The 26,144-nt window shown below is 35.9% G+C and overlaps 1 protein-coding gene across 2 annotated transcripts in view; it reads left to right on the top strand.

The window, feature by feature from the left end:
- The window catches only part of LOC135213667 (solute carrier family 23 member 2-like), a 92,914-nt gene that overhangs the window by 14,154 nt on the left and 52,616 nt on the right, over positions 1-26,144 (top strand). Inside the window, exon 1 of one of the 2 annotated variants that reach the window (XM_064247729.1) lies at positions 24,827-24,980. The exons of the other annotated variant lie outside the window; for it this stretch is intronic. Within the exon in view, the coding sequence (XP_064103799.1) occupies positions 24,972-24,980 (9 nt within the window). The 5' untranslated portion in view covers positions 24,827-24,971. Of the gene's footprint in view, positions 1-24,826; positions 24,981-26,144 lie in introns of those variants that run through there. 2 annotated transcript variants of the gene reach the window in all.

Consider the following 26,144-nt stretch of genomic DNA (forward strand, 5'->3'; position numbering starts at 1 on the left):
CCACTTCACAACATAAAACTTTTAAGCCTTGACGTAGATTCACTATTCACAAAAGTACCAGTACAGGACCTTCTTCAGTGAGGGAAAAATTATCCCCTATTCAGATAATTTCCATTGGCGATTGACAAAATAATAAAGTATTTGAATAATGTGCATCTAATAACGTATTTTCATTCGGGGAATTATTCTACAAGCAAAAATTCAGGTGTAGTATGGGTAGTCCTTTAAGTCCTGTTTTAGCCAATCTGTACATAGAATACTTTGAAACTATAGTAATAAATGCAATAAAACCTAAAAACATGCTGTGGATGAGATATGTAGATGATATTCTAACATTTTGGGATAATAGGTGGGGCAATTTTAATGAATTCCTTTCAAAATTAAACACGTTAGTGCCCAGCATCAAATTTAAAGTTGAATGGGAAACAGACAACAAAATTCCTTTTTTGATGTTTTAATAATCAGAGACATGACAGAATACAAATTCACCATATACAGAAAACCAACGTTCTCACTTTCATACATTCACTACTTTAGCTATCACTACATTGCTATCAAGATAGGTGTAGCCAGCAACCTGCTCTTACAAATTTGTTCCCCAGATTTCCTGGTAAAAGAATTTGAACTAATCCGTAAGCAACTTTCGTCTTTAAAGTATCCTGACCATATAATTGAGAAAGCAATTCACAAAGCAAACGTAATTTTCTACTGACCCCCTAAGACAAGACCAGAGATACACCCAACAATAAAATAAATATTCCACACCTGGACACGATTAAAACGTGACTCAGACCCTTGGAAAATCTAACCCTTTTGCATTTACTTACCCAAACACCTTAGCCAAATCCCTGATTAACGTCCAACAAAAGACATCCTCCAAGGACACTGGGGTTTATCAAATCCCATGCCAGTACTGTGACCAGTCTCATCGGATTTACAGGAATATCACTTCCCCAGAGATTAATACAGCACAAACGGTCAGTTAGGTATGGACAACAGAACTGCTATTTTCAACCATATAAATGAACATAACCATAGAATAAACTGGAATTTGTCACGTATAATTTATAGCAGCAACTGCCGGTACAAGAGTCAAATGATGGAATCGCCCTTAATAAAAGAGATGCAGGTAATGAACATCTCAAAAGGAGCATGGGATTCAGATACGATCAACAAGATTTTCATTCAACCAACGCTTAGAAAGATTAAAGGAAGATTATCAATGGGGGTGACCTAAATTGGCTTGCCTGTGGATGGACCTCTTGGTATAAATACCACCTATTCTGTAAACTTTTCTCATTCATCTACCTGAAGAGGGAGACAGCAGTCTCTGAAATATAGTACTTTTCTCTCTATATTTTGGTGTTTTTATGGGCTCCTTTTATTATATATATATAGATATATGTTTTATATCGATAGATATATTAAATTATATATAAATATATAATATTATATTATATATATATCATATTCAACTGCAGTGGCTGCAAGATCTTTCAACTCAACGTCCTTTACTGCACAGACAAACTTGACATACTTGAGAAACAGAGGACAAGGAAGGGTCGTATAAGTGACAGATAGGGATCATAAGGAGATTAGTACCCAGAATCCAACACACCTGGAGAATTAGTAACCTTCCCAAACAAACATAAACATGGGTACAATTTAACAACAAAAAGATGAAGTCCAGCTGCTCAGACACAGACACAAGACAATTGAAGGATTATACAGGGCAGCAACTGACCACATTCAAACCTTTGGGAAACAAAAACTAATTCACAAAACATATTAAATATACATATACAAAGAGAATATCTATGAGGCAACTAATTTGTGTTTAAGTCTGTGATTGTATCTTTGAGGTCATTCTTAAACATGTTACAAATACAAGGGTCTAAATGGAACAGGCCACAACTAATATTAAAATTACAATGGGAAGTAAGTTGGAGCTACTCCAGTGTTTCACTTTCCTTCGTGGCTTACCTTTATTATATATATATATTATATATATATATATATATATATATATATAATATATATATATATATATATATATATATCTCGAGCTACAATGTCCTTTAATATCTAATTCGCTCTACCTCGGAATTAACATATTTTCATATATGCTTAACCGAAGGGGAATTTTTTCTCGATAATAGACTTGCCTGGACCAGGGCGCAAACCCATGGATCCTTTCAAATCCAGGAACGTCAGTGAAGCTTTTACCTACTACACCACCGCGAGAGGCTAAAAGTTCATGTCGCCTCTCACCCTCATATACCTTTCGCGCGCAGGTAATTAGTTGGTTTGGAGACAACATCAACCCACCTCGACTCCGGTAGTGTTTGTAGTGCTTTTGACAGCACGTAGCCAATCTATAAGTCATATCACATTTCCGTGATTCATATACATATATCGAGCTACAATGTCCTTTAATATCTAATTCGCTCTACCTCGGAATTAATATATTTTCATATATGCTTAACCGAAGGGGAATTTTTTTTGGTGAATTAAGTTCTCTAACTTAATTCTCCAAAAAAAAAAAAACTTCACCAAATTCACACATTAGCACACACACTCCAGAACTCGGACTCACAAAAACTCCTCGGACTTATGTCATCGCATTTCAAACTCACAAATTCTCACAAGTTAAAAGAAAAAAAAAAAAAAAAAAAAAAAAAGTAATGAGCCCCAAGAAAAAAAAACACGTAACAAGCCCAGCCCCGAAAATCATCACTGGAAAATGTTCCGTCAAGCTATATTTCAACAACCCACAAAATCTTGGTGTGTGCGCGCATAGTACTATTGTTTAAATTACATTTTTATTTTCCAGACATAAAATAAAATAAAAGTCTATGACAATATATTCAATAATATTTCACTGTTCCATGTGTAAACTAAAAATTTTGTGTACAAGAGTTGAAAATTGTACACTTCACTTCTTGGCTGCAGAACCGTAGGTTTAAGTGCCTATTCTGCATTAACGGATCATAGGCCTACTGCATACTAAACTACCGTATATGCTATTAGACTATGCAAGATGCAGCATATATATATATATATATATATATATATATATATTTATATATATATGTGTATATGTATATACTACTATAAAATCACAAAAGTAAGCACGTGATTTTTTGTTTACCAGCAAAAGCCACAGGGAAAATTTTTAAAAAGAAAAGACAGAGTGCCAAGTACTTTTGTGTATTTAACACATCTTCGGGGCACAAAGTAATACAAAACGTAAAAACTATTGAGCAAGAAAGCTCTCACAAAAGCAAAGTGGAAAAGAATTATATATGTATGTACAATAAGGCCATTACAAACAGAAACAGCATTCGTCCAGATTACCCAACCGCTTAACACCCCAACAAGTCAAAAGAAAAAGAGTAATTGCCCAATGACCCAATTACTTACAGAAGAGAAAAACACTGACTATGTCAACCAGTTTTATAAAACAACTGAATTCACAATTATGAATAGTAACAATAATAACGGCACTAACAACATACCTAAAACACTAATAAACAAAAATAACTGAATGAACAGTACTAAAAAAAAAAAAAAAAAAAAAAAAAATTTGACTAGTTACAAAAACTGAAAGGATAATGTTAAAACTCACAAGAAATACATAAGAAGGAACTTGACAAGCACACCACATTAAAGAATAATGTTAAAACTCTTCACTATTTTATCTATGATAAGTTGTCATATTTGTACATACTAGGGCTCAAATTTAAAAGCTTTCTAGAACATGTCTTTATAAAAGCAGATTCAATTATATTCCAACTAATATAATCGTTACAAAATAAAATCTCTTTTGCCTCTGTCCAATTAATCGCATGGTTAAGATTACTAGGTGAATAAAAGGCACTAGAAGTCTGTCCTGTTCTAACTGAATATTTATGTTGATTTAATCTTGTAGACAAATCTTTCCCAGTTTGGCCGACATATTTCTTATCACACTCCTGACAAGGAATTGTATAAAGGCAGCAGGTAGATGAAAATGGGGAGTTCTTTATCAGTATATTACAAACCGTATTTGGGCTTTTAAAAACTAATTTTACATTAAAAAATCGAAGTACCTTAGGCAAATCATAAAAATTGTTGTGGTATGGTAAAACCAACATATTATGGCATGAAAAAGGTTCTCTAACCCTATTTGAATAAAAAGTACCCTTGGCCATTTTTTTTTAATGCCTTGTCTATAAAAAAATATGGCTAAATCGTTCGCGACACAAATACCATTGCTGGGCCCACTTTCGTCTCTTCGTCTCTGTGTGCTCTTCGCGCTAAGCCAAAGCCAACGCTGTATACTATGCATCCATGATGACACTCGGGAGCAAAATAAAAATTTGATGAGAAGTTTGAGCGTGTAGGCGAACGTCAAACCGTCAAATAATTTGACATAAAAAAATTTGACCAAAAATTTGAGCGTGTGTGGGCCACTTAAGACCGTAGGTCTAACACACCGTCAAGAGACCTTTATTTTTTTATTTATTTTTTTAGGAGATAATGTTTTTGAAAATACAATCTTTCAAGTGTCAAAAGAATGTAAATAAAACAACATTTGCCTTTGAAAATATTTGATCAGTTACCGAAATTCAGTTGCTTCATATCTTCTGAACATTACGTAACTTTAATGATAGTCAAATTTAGAATCGAACGAGACACGCGGACAGTGTTCTGTTTGAAGCTGATTTATTACATTCGATATATATATATATATATATATATATCTATATATATATATATATATATATATATATATATATATGTGTGTGTGTGTGTGTGTGTGTGTGTGTGTGTGTGTGTGTGTGTGTGTGTTGTGTAATTACTGTTTTATAGTTTCTGAATGTTATATATGGATTTGATGCGTAAATTAGGCCACAAAGTGAACACGGGCAAGTAAATTTATTCGTAAAGTTTTCAGCTCAAAAGTGGGAAGTTTAAAAAAAACAACTGCACTGAAATGTATTTCTTTACTAAAAACGGTTGCTTTTCATTCATTACTTTGCGTTCCCCACAGAGTAAGTTGACAAGCTCCATAAATCCTTCGATATTCATAAGTAGTTTATTCTTTCTTTCCTTTTTTAAGCCACATTTATCACTTTAGGTAATATGCTGTATGTTAAATCAAAACGTTTGCTGAAGTAATAATAATAATAAACAACCTAATATATAACATAGGTCCTAGGCTTAAAAATCAGTGCCATAAGCATTGTAAACAGACAAAAACGATATGAAACATTTAGGTCTATATGCCACCTTTTATGATCCGGATATTTTGAAATGAGATATTTTCCCAAGAGAATTGACAGCATATTATTCATGATTTATGGTATACATAAGCCAAACGAATGCCCTATTCAAGGCTATGAGTTCCAAAAAATTGGAAAAGAGCACATTATAATTGGTCCTTTTTTTATCAATAAGCTACATTAATATAAAGAAAATCCACGATTATAATACACCACTTGTGTGTGAGTATATTATGTATTTACGTATTGTGTTTGGTATGCTATATCTGTATGTATTAGAATACTGTTGTTTAAATTACATTGTTATTTGTCGCACAAAAATAAGTTTTATGACAATAGTTTCAATAATATTTAAATTTTCCTTGTTTAAATAAAGAATTTTGTGTTGAAAAGATCTGAAATTTGTATTCTTACTTAGGTACAGAACCGTAGGTTTAAAGGCCTATTCTGCTCTAACGGAACTCTAGACCTACTGTACCTACACCAGGCTGTATACCACTAGAATATGAAAGATGCTGTGTGTGCAACATAGTTACTGTTTACCATTGTAAACTCGTGTTGCATAACTTGAATATTGCTTTACATGTCTCTGGGATTATATGCCCCAAGGAACGACTTGTAGCGTGTAAGCGAAGTGTGTCCAGCAACCTCTCGTACAGTAAGTTCCAAAACTAAAGCTACAAATTTCAGAAGATTTCGTTCGAAATTCACTAACTGGCAACTACAACTCGTACCTGAAAAAAATTTTTTTTTTTTCTACAGTGAAAACTCTATCAGCAAATAAAGCTAACATATGATGCATAAATATCAATTACGGTAATAGTAATTATTTTAAAGTATAGTAATTACTTCAAACTATAGAAACGAAACAATTTGAAATTCTCGTTCAACACAGGCATACCAACATTACCAATGTATATTTCGAGCAATGTGGAAACAAATATTTAATATCATAGTGCATTATCAATTATTTCAGCGAAGATGCATAAAACCATGCAAGTATCAATAGAATGTAAAGAGAAAATCTCCGCACATTAAACATAATCAACCATGAATGCACCTAGATTCAATAGAGAAGTTGGATGTGGTTGGTAGTTCTAATTCTAGCTTCTAGGACAGAGCATAAAACACCATCTCGAGAAAGGCCCTAACTGCTGCTGCTACCTTCAGGTGACTGGACCTATAATCGTTTTTTTTTTATCTGTCCATCCGCCTGTGGTTTTTTTGTATGGTAACACTGCGTCCCGGGCTTTAGATAGTTACATTCAGCTTACATTCAACAATTATAATAATATCCTATTTCGAATATTAACGGTAATTCACATACAGTAAATTATTTAAAACACTTTTCAGTTGTAAATGTACACCCAGATATCCTTTTATTTACCTAAAACTTACAAATAGCGTAACTGTCTAATGCCCGGGACGCAGTGTTACCATACAAAAAACGCCACGGCGGATGGACAGATGAAAAAAAAACAGAGTATAGTTCCGGGCATTGCAAGGCTTACAATGCAAGGCCGACTGTCTGGTTATTTAGGCAAGCGATAGAACCTTCATGACCGATACCAGGACCTTCCGTTCCTTGACACCTGGGAAAATGTTCTCGCTAATACAAAGCAATAACAAAAACGGTCGCAAGCAACCAGAACACCCGTAATATCACCATCTGGTTAAGTAGGGAGAACGACAGCCCCACCCCAACCACCCCTCCCCCCCTCTACCTCTACCTCTACCCACAATGCTAACTCCACATTTTTCACATCAACCCTTTTACCTCAAATCTTCGAATCATATCCCAACCGTGAAATTTAAGAATGAATTTGCGTAAGTCCACGGACAACCAGTAATCAGTTCAATCCAGTCAGCATCATTATATAACAGACAATTTATGAGTTTTTTGGGGATATATATATATTATATATTATATATTATATAATATATATATATATATATATATATACATATACTGTAATGAAAACTAATTATGATGTGGGGACCAAGATTCGCCTATTTAAACCTGGGGATCGTGAGCTAGTGTTATTACCCATTCCAGGTAATCCTCTAAACTGTCTAAAAGCACAGTTGTCTGGACCATGGAGGGTTCTGAAAAAAGTGAATTACTTGAATTGTCTGATTAAGACACCTAATGAAAGACGAAAATCTCAGATATGTCTTGGTAACCTGTTGAGGCAGTTTATGAGCAGGAAAGTAGAACAGGTAGATTCAGTAGAGGTAGATCCAATTTCTTTAGTAGATAATGTAGAGGTAGAAGTAAATCCAATTGTTAATGAAAAAAGTCCATTAATCCCGATGCTTTGTCCAGGAATATTGATATTTTGTTTAATATTTCTATTAAATTTCAGCATTTGGACTCTGAGAAAACAGGGTCTTTAATTAACTTAATTAACAATTACAGGGATTTATGTCAGGAAGCACTGTGTAGAACAACCAGTCTGGGACACGACGTGGACATTGGGGACCATAAGCCTATTAAACAATGTCCGTATAGGCTTAATCCTATAAAGAGGAATATTGTTAAAGAGAAAATTAAATACATACTTGAGCTTGATTTGATTGAATCTAGTTGCAGTCCCTGGAGTTCTCCAGTTGTGTTGGTCAAGAAAGGAGGTCAACACCGCCTCTGGTTTGATTACAGAAAAATTAATGCGGTCATGAAAACGGATTCCTTTCCCTTGCCAAGGGTAGAGGACTGCATAGACAGAGTTGGATCGGCCAAGTTAATTACGAAACTCGACCTATTAAAGGGTTATTGGCAAGTTGGTCTTTCGCCCCGGGCAAAACGGATTTCAGCTTTTGTAACTGGTGACGGACTATATGAATACAAAGTCATGCCCTTTGGGATGGAGACTGCGGCTGCCACCTTCCAAAGGCTGATGAACTGTATCACACAGGATTTGGAAGGCTGCTTAGTCTATATTGACGATTTGATTGTATGTAGTAATGAATGTGAGACTCGCCTAACGAAGGCTGGTCTTGTTGTGAATCTCAAGAAGAGCGATTTCGCTTAGGCAAAGGTTGTCTATCTTGGTCATGAGGTGGGTTTGGGTAAAATTGCTCCCAAAATAGCAAATGTTGAAGCTGTAGTAGACTTCCCACTTTGGAGGCTGTCACCTTTGAAGCACCTGAACGCTGCCTGAGGAGAAGCGTTCCCTGGTGAAGAACTGCAAGCGACAAAGTCCTTCTGCTGACGCCCTGGCTCAAATCTAACGTCTCATCCACGGGCAAAGGTAATTGAACTGGAAGTTGCTTTGTCGGCCTTCACCTACTATTCCTTACACTCGTTCCTTGTTATAAACTATTCTCCTATTCCCATAGTCCTATTATCCCGTCTCCATCAGAGACTATCGTGATTTTTGACTGTGCAATTGGGTCTGTGTTGATCATGCTAACAGTAATTTCGTTGTATTAACTTTTCATTTCATATTTGATATGTCTCGTGTTTTGCCTAATTTTAATTTAACTTTGATCAGTCGTGCAAGCTTATCCGCTGTTAGTATCTGTGTTGCAGAGTTACCTGTTTTGCAGATTCGTGTAGACTTCCCCCTGTAGTGTGCCGTCTTCTGTAGTTCAAACAGCGCCACTCAACATATACTGCCAGTGCCATTCTTGGGATACTATTCCTGAGATTCCAGTGGGAGCAATCCTTGCCTACAGTGCTCCACCTAGTGTGTTGTGTTTACTATTATTATTAAGAGTTCGATCCATGTCTCCATGCACCATGTTTACCCACTAGATTTAGTGTTTTTTGCTTGCAACCCAGCGGCACTTTTGCTCTTGATATCGTACATAATATTCAGTAGTGATTCAGTTTCACAGAGCCAGTGAGAGCTCCTGTACATTTTATTCTTCTGATTACCTTATAGAATTACACTTGTAAGCGGACATATTACGTATACCTTCAATCCTTTTTTGAAAATAAATTTTGGAGATTCTTTTAAGGTACTTACTTTTCATTTTCTGTCACTAGTGCTGGGCCACCCTTCGTCAGTTGTAGTTTCCAAAAAGGGCATTTTTAGAGTAGAGCCAGTTCCCCCAGATGTATGTATATATATATTATATATATATATATATATATATATATATATATATATATACACACACACATAAGGGCCGGACCTGGAGCTCAAAGAAGATATATCACGAAGGAAGTAGTAAGGAAAGGCATCCTCATCTTTCAACAGTTTATTTCAAAGCCGACGTTTCGCGACGAATTCCAAGTCTCATTTTCAAGGCTTAAAATATATAAAATTTGCAAACAATAATACTCAATTTGATTTAATTTATATTAAAAATGTAATTGCAAAAGCTCTCAATAAAGTAAAAGTAAAAAGTTAAAATTCAACAGCACTTTCAAAGCCAAACAAATTACAGGTTCAGTACTTCACTAACATCTTAGAAACACCTACCTACACAAAAGAAAGAGTAAGACTAACACCCAACGTCCTCTTTTAAATTGTTCATAGCGTAGTTTGGCCAGCTGGTTTGCCTCACTCTGTTTTTACTTATTTTTGTTAGTCTTACTCTTTCTTTTGTATAGGTAGGTGTTTCTAAGATTTAGTGAAGTCCTGTACCTGTAATTTGTTTGGCTTTGAAAGTTCTGTTAAAATTTAACTTTTAACTTTTTACTTTATTGAGAGCTGTTGCCTTTACATTCTTAATATAAATTAAATTAAATTGAGTATTAATGTTCGCAAATTTTATATAATTTAAGCCTTGAAAATGCGACTTGGAATTCGTCGCGAAACGTCGGTATTGAAATAAACTGTTGAAAGACGAGGATGCCTTTCTCTACTACTTCCTTCGTGATATATATTATATATATATATATATATATATATATATATATATATATATATATATATATATATATATATATATATGTATATATATATATATATATATATCTATATATATATATATATATATATGCATCAATATATATATTTTATATATATATATATATATATATATATATATATTGTCATCTTGTTGCCAGTTAATGATAGGTGAATGATGTATTAATTATTTTTAATAATGTATTAGATTTTTTTTAACTGTTAATTAGTAAAGAATGGTAATTGCTAGTTTTCTCCTCTCCGGTGTTTGGCTTGTTGTATGTTTTTACTAATCCTCTTTTTCAAATTCCATATTTGGTGATTTCTCTGGGAGTGGCCTTCTCCCCGCCAAACCCCCCGGCTCTTGCTGACCAGTGGGGAGATGAAAGTCTTCGGTGGTGATATGACCCAGTTGTTTCCTGGACCTTAGCTTGGGCGCTGTTTGGATTGTCCGTTGGTACTGATTATTGGCCTCTGCATATGTACTTGGACTGGAGATTATTCACCCCCTACTTACTTTTTGGATCTCCCAGTCTGCAGCTTCAGGATTTATCCTTAACGCCTTTGGTTCAGTTATAAAGCCAAGGGGACCTCTCTGTCCCAAGGTAAATTATTTACATTTGATAAGCTCTCAGCAAATGTTTCTCTGCTGTCGTATTCAGTGGACAGTTTGATACTTGCCAGCCACCTGTTAACATTTCTGGATTCAGCGCTGATAATCACCTTGATTTGTCCTCCAGACGTGGAGTCGTACCTTGCCTTGAAAGGGGAGAACTTTTAAACATACGGAGAAGTTGTTAGGAATATTAGCGTGTATTTGTTAGGTTATTCTGTCTTTTTTGTCTTTCTCCTCCTTTCTGGACCCCCACCCTCCTTTTTATGTTGATTTGTGTTGGGTTTCTGTTATTAGTTGAGTATTTGGGATTTGTTTAGTGACTATTTAAGTGTGCTTGTTATTCATATATTTTTGTATTATAGAGGTTCAGGTGTGATTTCTGCCTAAGAGTTATGTATTAAATTTAAGTATTTTTCTCAAGTGTTTTATTTTCACCCTGAATTGATTTTGCACACTGTGGTTTAAGGTTGTGGTACGATTTCACACCTTGTGAATTTCGTATCCTGTTTAGTGAATACAGGTGTAACCTATAATTGGATAAGTATATAGTGTGGTGGTTAACACGCCATCAACACAAACTGGCGACCGTGGCAGGATTTTTCGTGCCTGTGTGTATTCACTTGTGTGCAAAATTAATTTTAGGGGTTTTGTTTTTGGCAACATTTTTACACCTCTTCGTGAGTTAGGTTTTTTTGAAAGTATTTCTTTTTGTGATTTTTGGTCATAATGGAGGTGGCTAATATAATTGAACTTTTTGAGTGGAGAGGGTGGCAAGCAAGGCTCGCAGAGTTAAATAGGCCTGAGTTGGAGCAGGTGGCTCTACATTTAGAGATAGAATTTGATGCCTCTGTAAAGAAAGGATTATTATTGTTACAATTTTATGAGTGTGTCAAAAATGTAAAACCAGATGGTGATCAGGAGGTTAAGCAGGAGCTAACTGCAGAAGTGTTGAACAAACAAATTGAATTGAAAATGTTGGAATTTAATATGGAAAAGTTTAAGGCGGAGGAGAGAGAAAAGAAAGACAGCATGAAATTGCTATGAAGGGTTTGGAACGTATTCATTAACCTTTGAAAAGTGGCGGCGGCATTTTTCATACCAACGGCATCACACGACATTGAAACAACCCTTGAGGTGTTACGAAGGCTGACAAAGGCCCTTTGCTCGTTTCGACAAAAGGAAACTTAGCCCAATACCCTTTTAATAAATCAAATTTTACTTATAATTTATTTATGATTTACCCATCCGATCAATGCAATCTTCAATACGTGGTAATGGATAACAATCAGATTTAGTCAACTCATTAATCCTTCTATAGTCAATGCATAACCTAAAATCTCCATCGGGTTTCTTTACCAATACAACAGGAGATGACCAAGGACTTTGACTATGCTCAATTAGACCGTGTTTTAACATATAATCAACCTCCTTAGCAACAACTTCACTCTTGAAAGGATTTAACCTGTAAGGAGATTGTTTCACAGGCGTGGCATTACCCTACGTCCACATCATGTTCAAGGACTGATGTCCTTCCTGGGACATCTGAAAACAATTGTTATAATCACACACCAACTTCTTCAGAGACCTACGTTTCTCATAACACAAATGAGAAATTGAACTATCAAAATTTTCTAAAGAAGTCATATTACCTGATGGCCAGTTACCATCATTACCATATTTATTCTCATTACGTTCTTCCTCTGAAAAGGAACAAAGGTTTATTACATGTAATAATCTCTCCAATTGTTGCCACAGGAATACCTTTCTCCCGTTCCATATATGCCTTCAACATATTTATATGACAAAGCTGAAAAGGTTTCCTTCTCTCAGGAGTCTCTACTAAATAATTAACATCACTAATTTTTTTTCAAAATTTTCCAAGGACCTGAAAATGAAGCTTTTAAATGGATACCGGGAAAAGGTAACAACACCAACACCTTGTCGCCTTCAGCGAAGTTACGAGTCTTGGTTTTCCTGTCAAAAAAGTACTTCATTCTTCTTTGACTACACAACATATTTTCACGAGCAAATTCCCAAGCCTTCATCATTTTATCACCCAAATTAGTCATGTAATCCAACAAATTAATATCAGGAATGCACCTTCCCATGACTCTCTTACGACATCAAGAGGACCACGAACACAATGTCCGAAAACCAAATTGAAAGGAGACAAACCTAATGATTGACTTGGAGCCGACCGAAAAGCAAACAAGAGATATGGTAATTCTTTATCCCACTCAGAACCGTGACTTAAACTATATTTCCTAATCATCGATTTCATGGTTTGATGAAACCTCTCCAGAGCACCCTGACTTTCAGGATGATAAGGAGATGAAGTCACATGTTTAATACCTAACTCTGCCATTTTCTCTTTAAAATACTTGCTGACGAAATTAGTACCACAGTCTGATTGAATTATCTTAGGCATCCCAAACCTGGTGAAGAAATCAATTAATACATCTACAATCTTAACACTTTTTATGTACGTAGTGGTATTGCCTCAGGATATCGAGACATTTTATCCATAATAGTAAAAATATATTCATTACCACTACGTGTCTTGGGCCAATGGTCCAACAACATCAATAATTACCTCTTTAAAAGGTTCAGAAACAAGGGGGATAGGACATAGAGGTGCTTTTGGTATAGACTGATTGGGCTTACCCACCTTCTGACAAACGTCACAACTATTGACAAACTTCTTTACGTCTGCCTTCAACTTGGGCCAATAATAATTCATAAGCAACTTCCCCGAAGTCCTTATGAATGCAAAATGACCAGCCAAACCACTGTCATGTGCTAATGATATTAACTCATTCCTGTAAACAAAATGGTACCATTATCTGTTTCAAAATTTCATGATCAATATTATCAGCCTCCATAGCCTACTCAACCTATATAAAATATTATTAATTATCTTAAATCTTGGAACAGTTACATCAGACACCTCACCTGACTCAATGGGGAGATCCCGAAAATCCCTTTTCTGAGCTTTAATAAGCTCTTCAGTAGTCCAATTCAATTTGTCCTTCAAACAATCCCAATATCGCCTACACTACGCTATCACTACGTTCTAAACTACTCAAATCTACATCTGTTGCTGACTCTGCAGCGTCAACAACACTAGCTCTAAAGAACTAGTAACTACTGCAATTTCATTATTTATCAAAATTGGATTATGTTTATTTTTATAAGCCACATCATTTCCTACCACTACATCCACGTCCTTAACGGAAACTTATTCACAATGGCCAATTTTCAATATTCCTGAAAAGGAAGGACATTTTAAATGGAAATTACCGATCGGATAGGACTCGACCGAATCTGGAAAACCAGACAACAACACAAACTCTTCATAGTCATGGACAAAATCGCTAGGTAATGCTTCTCGTAAAATCAACGACCGAGCGGCACCAGTGTCTCGCAAAATACGAACCTCTTTAACTTTGGATGAATCACAGACGAGACACTACCATGGGACAAATACCTGTTAAAGCAATTGGATAGTCATTGTTCAGCCGTTCTCGTTTGGACGGGATCGCTCTCTCTCTTTTCAATGCCCATAACTGGTCTACCATTAGCTTGCAGGGACTTCTGAAGGCAAAACACTGACTTTTTACATGGCCCTTTTTTTATTTTACAAAAGAAGCATGTCATGCCTCTCAACTTTTCCGGATTATAAACATTATACCCCCTGTTACCACTATTAGGAGAAAAGCGATTATTATTGGGAGAAAAGCGATTATTTTATTGGAGAAAAATTATTATCATTATTCTGCCATCCTGGTTGACTCCTATTAACAAAATTAGGCCTACCACAAGCATTACTATTATTATTATTATTATTACCGCTCCGCCCGTTCTAATACCAGCCAGACTTCGCGTGATTAATCACCCCTAAACTCAATTTTTTTATGTGACAAATAATATTCGTCACTTGCAATGGCAACCTCCTGTAACGTCTCTATTTTCAGTTCCTCTAAATGTACTTTTAGTTTATCTGGTACACACCGCTTAAATTCTTCTACTAACAATAACTCTTCAACTTGTCATAATCATCCCACTTCGTTTGGATTTGAACCAGTCCTCTGCATACTGTTTTTTCCCCCTTTTTCCCCCCTAGCAAACTCTACAAATGTTTGTTCATTACCTTTTTGTAAATTTCTAAACTGCTGGCGATAAGCCTCCGGCACCAGTTCATAAGCCTTTAAAACTATGGCTTTCACATTTTCATAGTCCGAGGATAAAGATTGTCGTCCAAGGTTCACATAAACTCTCTGGGCCCTACCTATAACTAACTTTGCTTTGGATAAGGGTGGTCCATATTCCCGTGGCCATTGCAACTAGCAGCTATCCTTTCAAAGGATACAAAAAACTCAGCGACATTACATTCCTGAAAAGTAGGCACAAATTTTAAAGCCTGTACCAAATCTAATAACAGGCGTTACGAGGATCTATTGGGAGAAGAAGGAGAAGGGGGTTCCAAACCCTTCATAGCATTTCATGCTGTCTTTCCTTTTCTCTCTCCTCCGCCTTAAACTTTTCCATATTAAATTCCAACATTTTCAATTCAATTTGTTTGTTCAACACTTCTGCAGTTAGCTCCTGCTTAACCTCCTGATCACCATCTGGTTTTACATTTTTGACACACTCATAAATTTGTAACAATAATAATCCTTTCTTTACGAGGCATCAAATTCTATCTCTAAATGTAGAGCCACCTGCTCCAACTCAGGCCTATTTAACTCTGCGAGCCTTGCTTGCCACCCCTCTCCACTCAAAAGTTCAATTATATTAGCCACCTCCATTATGACCAAAAATCACAAAAAGGAATACTTTCAAAAAAACCTAACTCACGAAGAGGTGTAAAAATGTTGCCAAAAACAAACCCCTAAAATTAATTTTGCACACAAGTGAATACACACAGGCACGAAAAATCCTGCCACGGTCGCCAGTTTGTGATGGCGTGTTAACCACCACACTATATCTTATCCAATTATAGGTTACACCTGTATTCACTAAACAGGATACGAAATTCACAAGGTGTGAAATCGTACCACAACCTTAAACCACAGTGTGCAAAATCAATTCAGGGGTGAAAATAAAACACTTGAGAAAAATATGTATGAAGAGCACCTGGGCCTCAACCTCACAAATAACATGAACATGGGCTGAAGCCAAAACACTGTATGGATATTAAATTAACACAGGCTTCACTCTAGAAATGGGAAAAGGAAAATAAGTTGAAGCTATGAGGCTTCTGACTGCTAATAAACTGGAATTGCATGTTACCTTCTGCAGGAGATTCTAGGTGTCTTCCTTAGGGAGATACTTCCCCGTTGGCCTAGTGGAATTTGCACTCGGCTATCAATCCGGTAGTCCGAAGTTCGATTCTCGGCTCGGCCAACGCGGAACTAGAGAGATTTATTTCTGGTGATAGAAATTCATTTCTCGTTGTAATGTGGTTCGGATCCCACAATAAGCTGTAGGTCCGGTTGCTAAGTAACCATTGTTTTCTAGCCACGAAAAAATATCTAATCCTTCGGGCCAGCCCTAGGAGAGCTGTAATCAGCTCTGTGGTCTGGTAAAACTAAGATGTACTTAACTTTTCTTTAGGGAGACGCCAATGGGGTAAGGGATACTCTAGGGGCACGACACAGCAACGTGGGGAAATTGACAGCCACTTTCGCCAAGAGAGGACACGGTTCAGGGTAGGCAAGGAGCCAAGGTGATCCCTTAAAGCGTTCTTAAAGCCATCTGTGTCACATCGAGCCTATTTAACACCCCAGTGAAAGTTTCCCTACGTCTGGGCGGAGACGGCACATCTCGGGTAGGCGGATCATTTTGCTCTGAGTTCAATATAGCCGCTATCTAAACCCTCTCCCAGACAGACTTTGTCATCTGTATCGTTTGCAAAACCAGGTAAACAAGCAGTCAGGCAAACAGAGGGTATTATAGGATTAGTTCTTTGAAGGCAGTGGGAATGGAGAGGAGCAAGTTGCCTGTATTTTGTTGTGAATGGAAAGTTATGAATAAAAATTGTAAGCTGAGACGGCATGGAAGGGGGACCCTTATTACAATAATAGTGTATATATATATATATATATATATATATATATATATATATATATATATATATATATATATATATATATATATATATATATATATATATATATATATATATAGTATATATATATATTATATAATATATATATATATACAGTATATATATATATATATATATATATATATATATATATATATATATATATATATATATATATATATATATATATATATATTATATATATAATATATATATATACACACACAGTCAAACTGCGGTTATCGTACACCTCTCTTTTCGTATGTTTTGGTTTTCGTAGACTTTTTTTTACGAAATTTTGTCTCGGTTATCATACATTTCCTCGGTTTTCTTACCCTTGGAAATGCTCCATCCAGGGCACAGCGCATGACTGCGCACCTTATCAAGCACCCGAACAAATCATCCCATCTTCTTTTGTGACTCATTCTGCTTTTATGTTCGTTGTTTTTGTGCTTTTTTATTCGAGTGCAACTGCTGAATAAGCCATCATGGGTGGACCAAAGAAAGTTCCAAGTGCTAGCCCTTGTGTAAAAAAGGAGAGAATCGCTATAGAATTTAAGAAAGAACTCATAGCAAAGTGTTAAAGGAAGTTGCATGCCGATTTCAATGAGAAATTTCCTACAAGCACTGCTGTTAGCAAATTTAAGGGCAGCAGAAGCTGGTTTGAAAAATTCAGAAAATGAGTGGGCATACATACTATGCCTATTTCAGCAATTAAGGACATGTTTGCAAAGTTGAATGATGTAAAAGATGTTGTGGAGGATTGTCATCCCAACAAAGAAGTTGTAATTCATGTCTCCAACATGTTTAATGACAATGTTGTTTTTAACTTTAAGCAAATTTTAAAGAAATGCCAGAAACAAATGTCTCTGAACAGGAGTCCAGTAACTCTTCAGCTGGTCCTAGGGCCAGTATAAGACTAATAGAAGAAGTAACCTCAGATGGTGCCAATAAAAAACGAAGAGAAGTAATCACAGATAGGTCCTTGATACCTGAAGTCCTTCTGGAGGGAGATTTCCCTTCCAAATAATAACCTATCCTCCTCCCTCTCCCCTCCTCTCTGTATTCCATATGCTAACAAGTCTTTTCCATTATGGTAAGAGTGATGTTAAATGTTAATTTATTCATTTCATTAGTAATTTTTATTTATATCTCATTGTTTTCTGTATGTAAAACTGTGTTTATTCATTATAAAATGTATTTTTGTTAATATTTTTGCGGGACTGGAACGCATTAATTGTATTTGCATTATTCCTTATGGGAAATATTGTTTTCATTTTTGTATATTTCGGTTTTCATGGTAGGTTCTGGAACAGATTATGTACGAAAACTAAGGTTCTACTGTATATATGTGTATATATATATATATATATATATATATATATATATATATATATATATATATATATAAATATATATATATATATATACACACAGGTAGTCCCAGGTTACGACGTGGGGGTTCCGTTCTTGAGATGCATTGTAAGCCGAAAATCGTCATAAGCCGGAACATCATCAAAAATCCTAAGAAAACCTTACTTTAAATGTTTGGGTACATTAAAAACTATGTAAACTGCATTCTTATTGCATTTTTAATCAAAAAAAACCTTCAATACTGACTATTTTGCATTTTTGGAGTCATATTTCTGATTGATATAATTGAAAAGCGTTGTAACCTCGGAACATCGTAAGCCGTTACCGTTGTCGGTAAGGGAAATTTAATATTCTTAATCTTTTTCTTGTTATTTTTATATTGAGAGCCCTACCTACAACTCTTTGGTATCATCGTCATCCATGAGGTATTAGATACGCTACCGTAAGAAACGCAAGGCGATAAATGATGAATGCACTGCGATGCCATGAAAGGAATGAAAGAATATATTTTATCTTAAAATTTCATTTTTATCTTACTATACACATTTTAGCATTAAGTTTACTGAAGTACTACATAATTCGTATATCATTAACATCATTAAATCATTGGCTTGACGATATTTAGTGATGAAATTAGGAGCGTAGATGCTCACTGTATGACGGTTTCAGAGAGACTGACGAGTTTGCAACTTTCCAGCCCTGTGGTTGGCTGATCAACAGCGAATCAGAAACGTCGCAAGTGACTGAGCTGGGGACCAGGTGCACAGATGCTGTGAATTCATTTAGTGGCAGGTGTCTCTCATTCACTTAGTTATGTATGTCAGTGGTTGCGACATGACGTTTTTTATCACTTCGTTTCGTTCAAGTCAATTTTGCTACACGGAAAAGAGTTTTACGCAATAATATAACATGACGTTCTAAAGATCTCAGGTGACTGTTTTTAAACGTCATTACATAAGATTTCCTCCATTTTAGAAAAGGAAAATAGATTAATAAGGCATGAATCGTGCGTCAGAAGGTGAACGAAAAATTATGAAACGGCCAGTTTTAATTTGCGTGTGTGTACATTGCTAAAATCACCGAGAACATCTACCAAAGTAAACACAAACGCTGAAAAGAATGAAAACACAAACCATTCAAAGTCAGGTTCCAAACAATACAGCAGGTACAAAGCAGCTCAACAGGTGATTAAGAAGAAACAGTCTTACAAATTTCTTTAAGAACAAATGCTGACTCCAGTTTGTACATATCCTGGCTTACATTCAGTAAGTCATCGTGATATTTAATCAAGCTAGATTCAATAACAATTCTACGAGTTACTATATTGTTACAATATAAAGCAACTTTTACCTCCTCACTCTTACGCCTGTTTTGAATAATTTATACATAGGATTTGCTCTGACTAGGGGAGTAAGCCTACAAACTACTTTGTTGTTCTTGTTCTTCATGATTTAGGAAGAACAAGATGTTAAACAGCACAGAAAAATTATTTCTGATATAAAATAAAACATATTTACTTTAATTTTTGTTGGTGAAACTAGGCTCTATTTGGCCGTAGATTTCAGCACATTTTAATTTATGTTAAAATTCATCATATAGTGTTTACAACTTATGCATGAGGGGAAAATCTTGCACGCGTCCAGAGTAAGCTGGAGGTCGGACACAACTTGTTTGAAATAAAATTTTGGCCTAATGTTTTCCATATGGTGTTCAGTGGTTTAGGTATATAGATGACATTTTTTGCTTATGGCCTCTAACCGAGAATGTGAATGGATTTCTTTTCAAACTGAACAATTTGGTACCTTCTATTAATGCTAGACTTTCTAGTTATGAAGAACGTGATGGTTGTCTCTCATTTTTAGGTGCAAATGTTCACCGCACTCTAAATGGCTTTGAATATATTCAGTGTATAGGAAACCCACAAATTTTAAATCATACATCCTCTGTTATCCTAATCATAGCAATCAAGTTAAGAAGGCTGCTTTTTCTTCCATGTTTTTAAGAGCTTAACGTGTCTGCAGCCCAGTATTTCTTCAGGAAGAGTTTGAAAATATTTTTAACATCTCAAAAAAGTTAAAATACCCCAGATATTTTGTAGAATGTGCTTTGCAAAACGCTCAAAAAACTTCGTATTTGGTAACTACCAGAGTGTCTTAACATTCAAAGTGTACTTATTTGACCATGATATAGTGATCTCCTGCAAGGTTCCAAGTTTTTGCAAGAATTTTGATATTGTTGTCTTTCAATTTTCAAATACATAGAAAAACATACTCATAAGGAATTCTGCAAGAGTTTTTCAGTGGTGCATCTACGGGGTTCCTTGCGACGAACTGCAAGTGTTTTTGTATAGGACAATCTGGGAAGGGATTACAGACAAGAATTAAGCAACACAGATGTACGCAGTGTGAGAACAGGTCAGATGTCGAATGCTTTATTTTTACACATTAATAATCTTAATCATAGCAAGATAAGTTTAAAGATTATTTGTCTTTACAGTGTGCTAATCTGGCCCATCCGAACATAAAATTTACAATTGATTACGAGAAAGATAACAAACTTGCTTATTTGAATGCAGAAGTGTCTTGTAATAATTCAAGGTTTTATAAAACGATTCAGGATGAAGACATTCACAGGTTTGGGTACACATTTTCATAGCTTTTGTTATTTCAATTTTAAGATAAACTTTCTTTTTACGCTTTTCCACAGAAGAGCTTTTTCCCTTTTCTTCTCTCTGAATGGTCTGGGTCCCACAATGAGGTCACCTTTTTAAAGTAATATTTTACTGGCAATTGTTATCCCAGTAGTTTGTTTTTTAAATCCCTTCTCAAATGTCTGTGAAGTTTTCACATAGCAATACTATCCCGACTGTACCTAGGATGCCTTTCTATACCGGGAGCTCCATTTTTCCCTCATGCGTCCGGCCATAAAATGTCAGCTGATCTAAAACCCGCTGGTGGCTGTTGTATCTACTTTTTTAATATAAAGACAAGTAGTACCCTCTTGTGGCATCCAACATTGTCTATTTATATACTTTTCCTGGATGTGATCTAGGAAAATATATCGGAGCCTCAAGAAGACTTCTTAAGGCCGAAGTAGATTGCCATAATGGGGCGAGTTTTCGTACTGGAGTTAAATTATCATTTGAATTTTCCAGCACCCATGACTATGCAAAGAGATGCAAAAGTAATATTGAATGTGGTCAATGAAAGACTCACAAAGCATCTTCTCCTCAGCAGCCAGCGGTCTTCGAATCGCTCTCTATGAAAACGATTGTTCCGAAACTGAACAACCTAACTGCCTCCCTCTGCACCTCCTGGCGGCGTCAACAACGGACTTGCCTTTTTGTTTTTGTTTTTTAGCCACTCGTCTTCCTACCTCTACTGGAAATGGTACTTGAGTTTCCTTGGTGTTCTTTTAATTTGCTTTGTATTGTAATTGTGTATTTTTATATTTTTATTGTAATTTCATTATAATATTGCAATTTTCAGCTTGAAAATTGGGCTGGTCCCTGAAACGTCTCTTTATTAAAACTAAGCGAATATGAAGCAGACGTCTGTTTGACACCCTTCCCGCTAAGTATCCTGTCTGAGACCTTCCCTTTGGTTGATATATATATATATATATATATATATATATATATATATATATATATATATATATATGTGTGTGTGTGTGTGTGTGTGTGTGTGTGTGTGTGTGTGTGTGTGTGTACATGGAATCAAGTAGGAGAAACTCATACTAGAATTGATAGTGAGATAATGGATGGTAAGGGTACTGAGGAAGTGTGGTATAAAAGATAAGTTGTTGAGAGTAATATGGAAAAAAGAATTATGAGGGAAATGAATGAGTATTTGAACTTACAGGCTGTAGAGTGCCCGGTTTGATAATGAAGATGGGCCGAGACATGGGTGTGGTAGAATGGCGGCCGATGTGTGCAGGTGTATCGATACAGCAATGGCCTGGGAGAGCGAGGAGAAAGTACTGAGTCTAGTAAATTTACCAGGAGACAAAGGTCAGAGCATATTTGACCATGAGTTACTGTGTCATAGAAGAGAAAAGAATAGAGAAGAACAAGTGGTTTCAATGAATAGTGAAAGTAGTTAGGGATGGTGAATAGAAGCTGCTGAGACTAGTGAAAGGATAATCTCAATGTCTTGACGACTGGAATAAGTTCATAGCAAATGTGACCAAGAATTATGGTGCTGTAGAAAACAATATAGAAGAACAAGTGATTTAAATGAATAGTGAAAGGCGTATTATAGGTACAGATAGCATACTGAATGAAGATAAGATAAACTGTCTGTATCTTTATCTCTTGATCTAATGCAAATCTGTAGCAGGAGATTCTGGTAAAGGCCTTAACACTTATGATAACAGATCAGTATCGGATTTTGAAACTCGAAAAAGAACCACAATTCGGAGAACGAGTATATTTAAAAAATACTCTAAACTAAAAAACCTAACCAACTGCAGTTCGCTACGAGTGAAGATAACAAGTCAAGAGGAAGATGATAAAAAAACACGAGAACCACAAGTAACTAATTAACCAGGCTGAATTCAAGGGAGAAACGTCGCATCATCTAAAATTTCCTCACTCATTGTGAACTAAAGTTGGGGTTTTATTGTTTCTACGCGCGGCACTGTAAGCATTATTCTTTGCACCGTCCCTTCTTGAGGCCCCAAGCTACAACCCCTTTCATGCCTTTTACTGCATCTCTTTTTATATTCTCTCTTCCTTACTTTCCATCCTCTTCTGAAGTTGTTTCAAAGTGCAACTGCGTTGAGGTTTTACTCCTGTTACACCTTCAGAACCTTTTTCCTCTTCATTTCCCTTTCAGCGCTAAATGAAGACCTCATCAGAGGTCCCAGCTCTTGCTTGACCTTAGGCCTAAATTTCATACTCCTATTATTATTATTATTATTATTATTATTAGATCTTAGTTGTTAATCTGAGTGTCAAAGCTCTTCCACTTCCAAACGTATTATTATTATGATTATTCAGAAGGTGAGTCCTTTGCACATGAAACAAGCCTAGGCCATTGACGTGAAATTGAAGGGTTCCGGGTTGCATCCTGCCTCCTTAGGAATCCATCACTTTTTTCACTAAATGCTCTGTTTCTAGTGGCACACTCTTCTGCATAAGTCCTAGAGCTACTTTGGCTTCTAGTTTTTCCAGGTTCCTTTTCAAGTGTGACGACGGGTTCATATTTATAAGCTGAGGGCACTTAACATTAGTTTATTAAACAAATTACCAATTAGCTATACAGTGATGACGAGTCAACATTATGGAGAGCGGGGATATGAGACACTGGTCACGTGACTTACCAAAACATAAACAACAGATGATATTTACAAACTTAGAGTACCAAATAATATTAATACACTGATTACCTTACAAAAACTAGATCACAACATTCACGTATTGTTACATCAGGAATCTGGGGATCGTGCCTAGTGTTCCTATGATTATGGGTACAATTTCCACTGACACATCCCATATCTTTCTCATTTCTATTTTCAGCTCTTGATGCTTATTGATTTTTTCTTTCTTTCTCATCTACTCTGGTGTCCCATGGTATTGCAACATCAGTGAATGATACTTTCCTCTTGATTTTGTCAATCAATGTCGCATCTGGTCTATTGGCTTGTATCACCCTATCTGATCTGATACCACAGTCCTAGAGGATCTTTGCTTGATCGTTTTCTTTCACTCCATCAGGTTGGTGTAGTACCACTTATCACTGCAATTTAGCTGGTGTTTCTTTGTTTCTTGCACAGGCCCCATTGGAGGGCTTTTGCTACTGAATCATGCCTCTCTTTGTACTGGTTCTGTGCAAGTGCTGGTCTGGTTCTTAGGGCCTGATCTTGTGCCTCTGTTAACGTTCCTGTGTGCGTGTGTGTGTAAGTAAATTTTCTTCTCCGTGGTTACTGGTTAGCAACTCGGCGAGTGTCAGAGTTAAGGTATAAATCGGGGAGGAATTAATAAGCCTAATACAATGATCGTTCGAAAAACTGTTTTTAAGGCCGACTAAGGATGGAATTTTCCTGACCAAATAACAGTTTGCTGCTCTTGATTGTAATGTTTAAGGTCACAGGGGAAACGAGTTAGTTCTTTTAACCACAGGTGAAATGCGATTCCCTCTTCTGATACTTAGCACCACAGGGGGGAAACAACGGTTTAGATATCAATACTACAGGTCATTTAAAGCACTTGATTTTGTCCCTGGGTCTAGTACCAGCTTCAGAAAAATCTAGTACAATGTCATATGATCTTAGTGCCAATACACGTAATTCAAAACATATGATTACAGCACTCGAGTTTGTCCCTGAGTCTAGTAACAGCAGCAGAAAGCTGCTTGAGAGAGAGAGAGAGAGAGAGAGAGAGAGAAAGGGGGGAGGGAGTGGACTAGTAGCAGTGTGAGGTGGGGGAGAATGGTGTCTGTGTGTGTGTGTGTAGAGAGAGAGAGAGAGAAGCAGAACTCGCATTTAAAATACTTAGTTTTCTCTGGGTCTAGAGTACCAGCTCCAGAAACTACTTGAGAGAGAGAGAGAGAGAGAGAGTCAAAGGGGAAGGAGGACGGGGTGGATAGAAGTAGTGTGAGGTGGAGGAGAATGCTGAGAGAGAGAGAGAGAGAGAGAACTGTCGCGATAGAAGAGGCTGAGTGAGTGGCTTGCAAAGACGGTATCAGTGGGCAGTCTCTCTTTACCTTTGCCTGCTGAACCTGCTTTTCAAGATCGCTCCAGCCATGTTTGAGGTGAGTCTAAGTGATCTTTGGTTTATTAGCCTTTTTCTTCTTCTTCTTCTTCTTCTTCTTCTTCTTCAAGAGTTAGTATTGCATTATCTCTTATTCTTAAAGGTCCTTTTATTGCTAAACAAAGATTACTGAGGGTCATTCCTAGTCTGTCATATGCAGTTTTCATTTTGTTTTATTTTTAGCTCTGTTGAAATGACAGGTGTTAATTCCGTTTCATTCCTGAAGTGATAATAAATTCCCAACCACAACCTTTCTCTCTCTCTGGGCTAGTGCGCTGACACAAATTAGGAAATATACAAATTTTTAAATTAATGTTAATGGACTCTCTCTCTCTCTCTCTCTCTCTCTCTCTCTCTCTCTCTCTCTCTCTCATTGGGCCAGTACACTGGCACATAAGGAAATATACAAATTTTAAAATCTATGATAATGGAGTTAGGATAGTATCTCTCTCTCTCTCTCTCTCTCTCTCTCTCTCTCTCTCTCTCTCTCTCTCTCTCTCTCTGGTGGTGTCGCAGTCGCGTTCCTTTTGCAGACCACAATTGGTTAGTATTGAAGCACTGAAAAGGCTTATGTGAAGTCCAGAAAAAAAATGCAATTATTGAAATTATTATAAAGAATTCATTTCATTTGATTAACGTTGAAGTGTTCGCAAGACTCGACACAACGAATGAGATTTTGAAACTCGTTTTCCGAAGTCTAGACAAATGTCGACACCCAAATTGGGATTAAGTCGAGAAATATATATATATATATATATATTATATATATATATATATATATATATATATAATATATACATATATATATATATATATACAAATATATAATATAATATATATATATATATATATATAATATACATATGTTATATATATTTACGTATATATATATATATATATATATATATATATATATATATATATATATATATATATATATATATATATATATATGCAGAAGCCAGGTACTATGTCGTACCTCAAAGTAAATGGGGATACAATCCACAATGAAGTAAAATCCTCTTGTAGTTTAAAATATATATTTTCTTTTGTACAGGATTAAAGCTTTCGGACCATCAACAGTGGTCTTGTTCACTAAAATGTGATATGTCACCTCAAGGACATATCACATTGTTTTTTCAAATGTTTGTGCTCTTGCTTGTTA

The sequence above is a fragment of the Macrobrachium nipponense genome, chromosome 43 (assembly GCF_015104395.2).
Source record: "Macrobrachium nipponense isolate FS-2020 chromosome 43, ASM1510439v2, whole genome shotgun sequence".
Taxonomy (NCBI): domain Eukaryota; kingdom Metazoa; phylum Arthropoda; class Malacostraca; order Decapoda; family Palaemonidae; genus Macrobrachium; species Macrobrachium nipponense.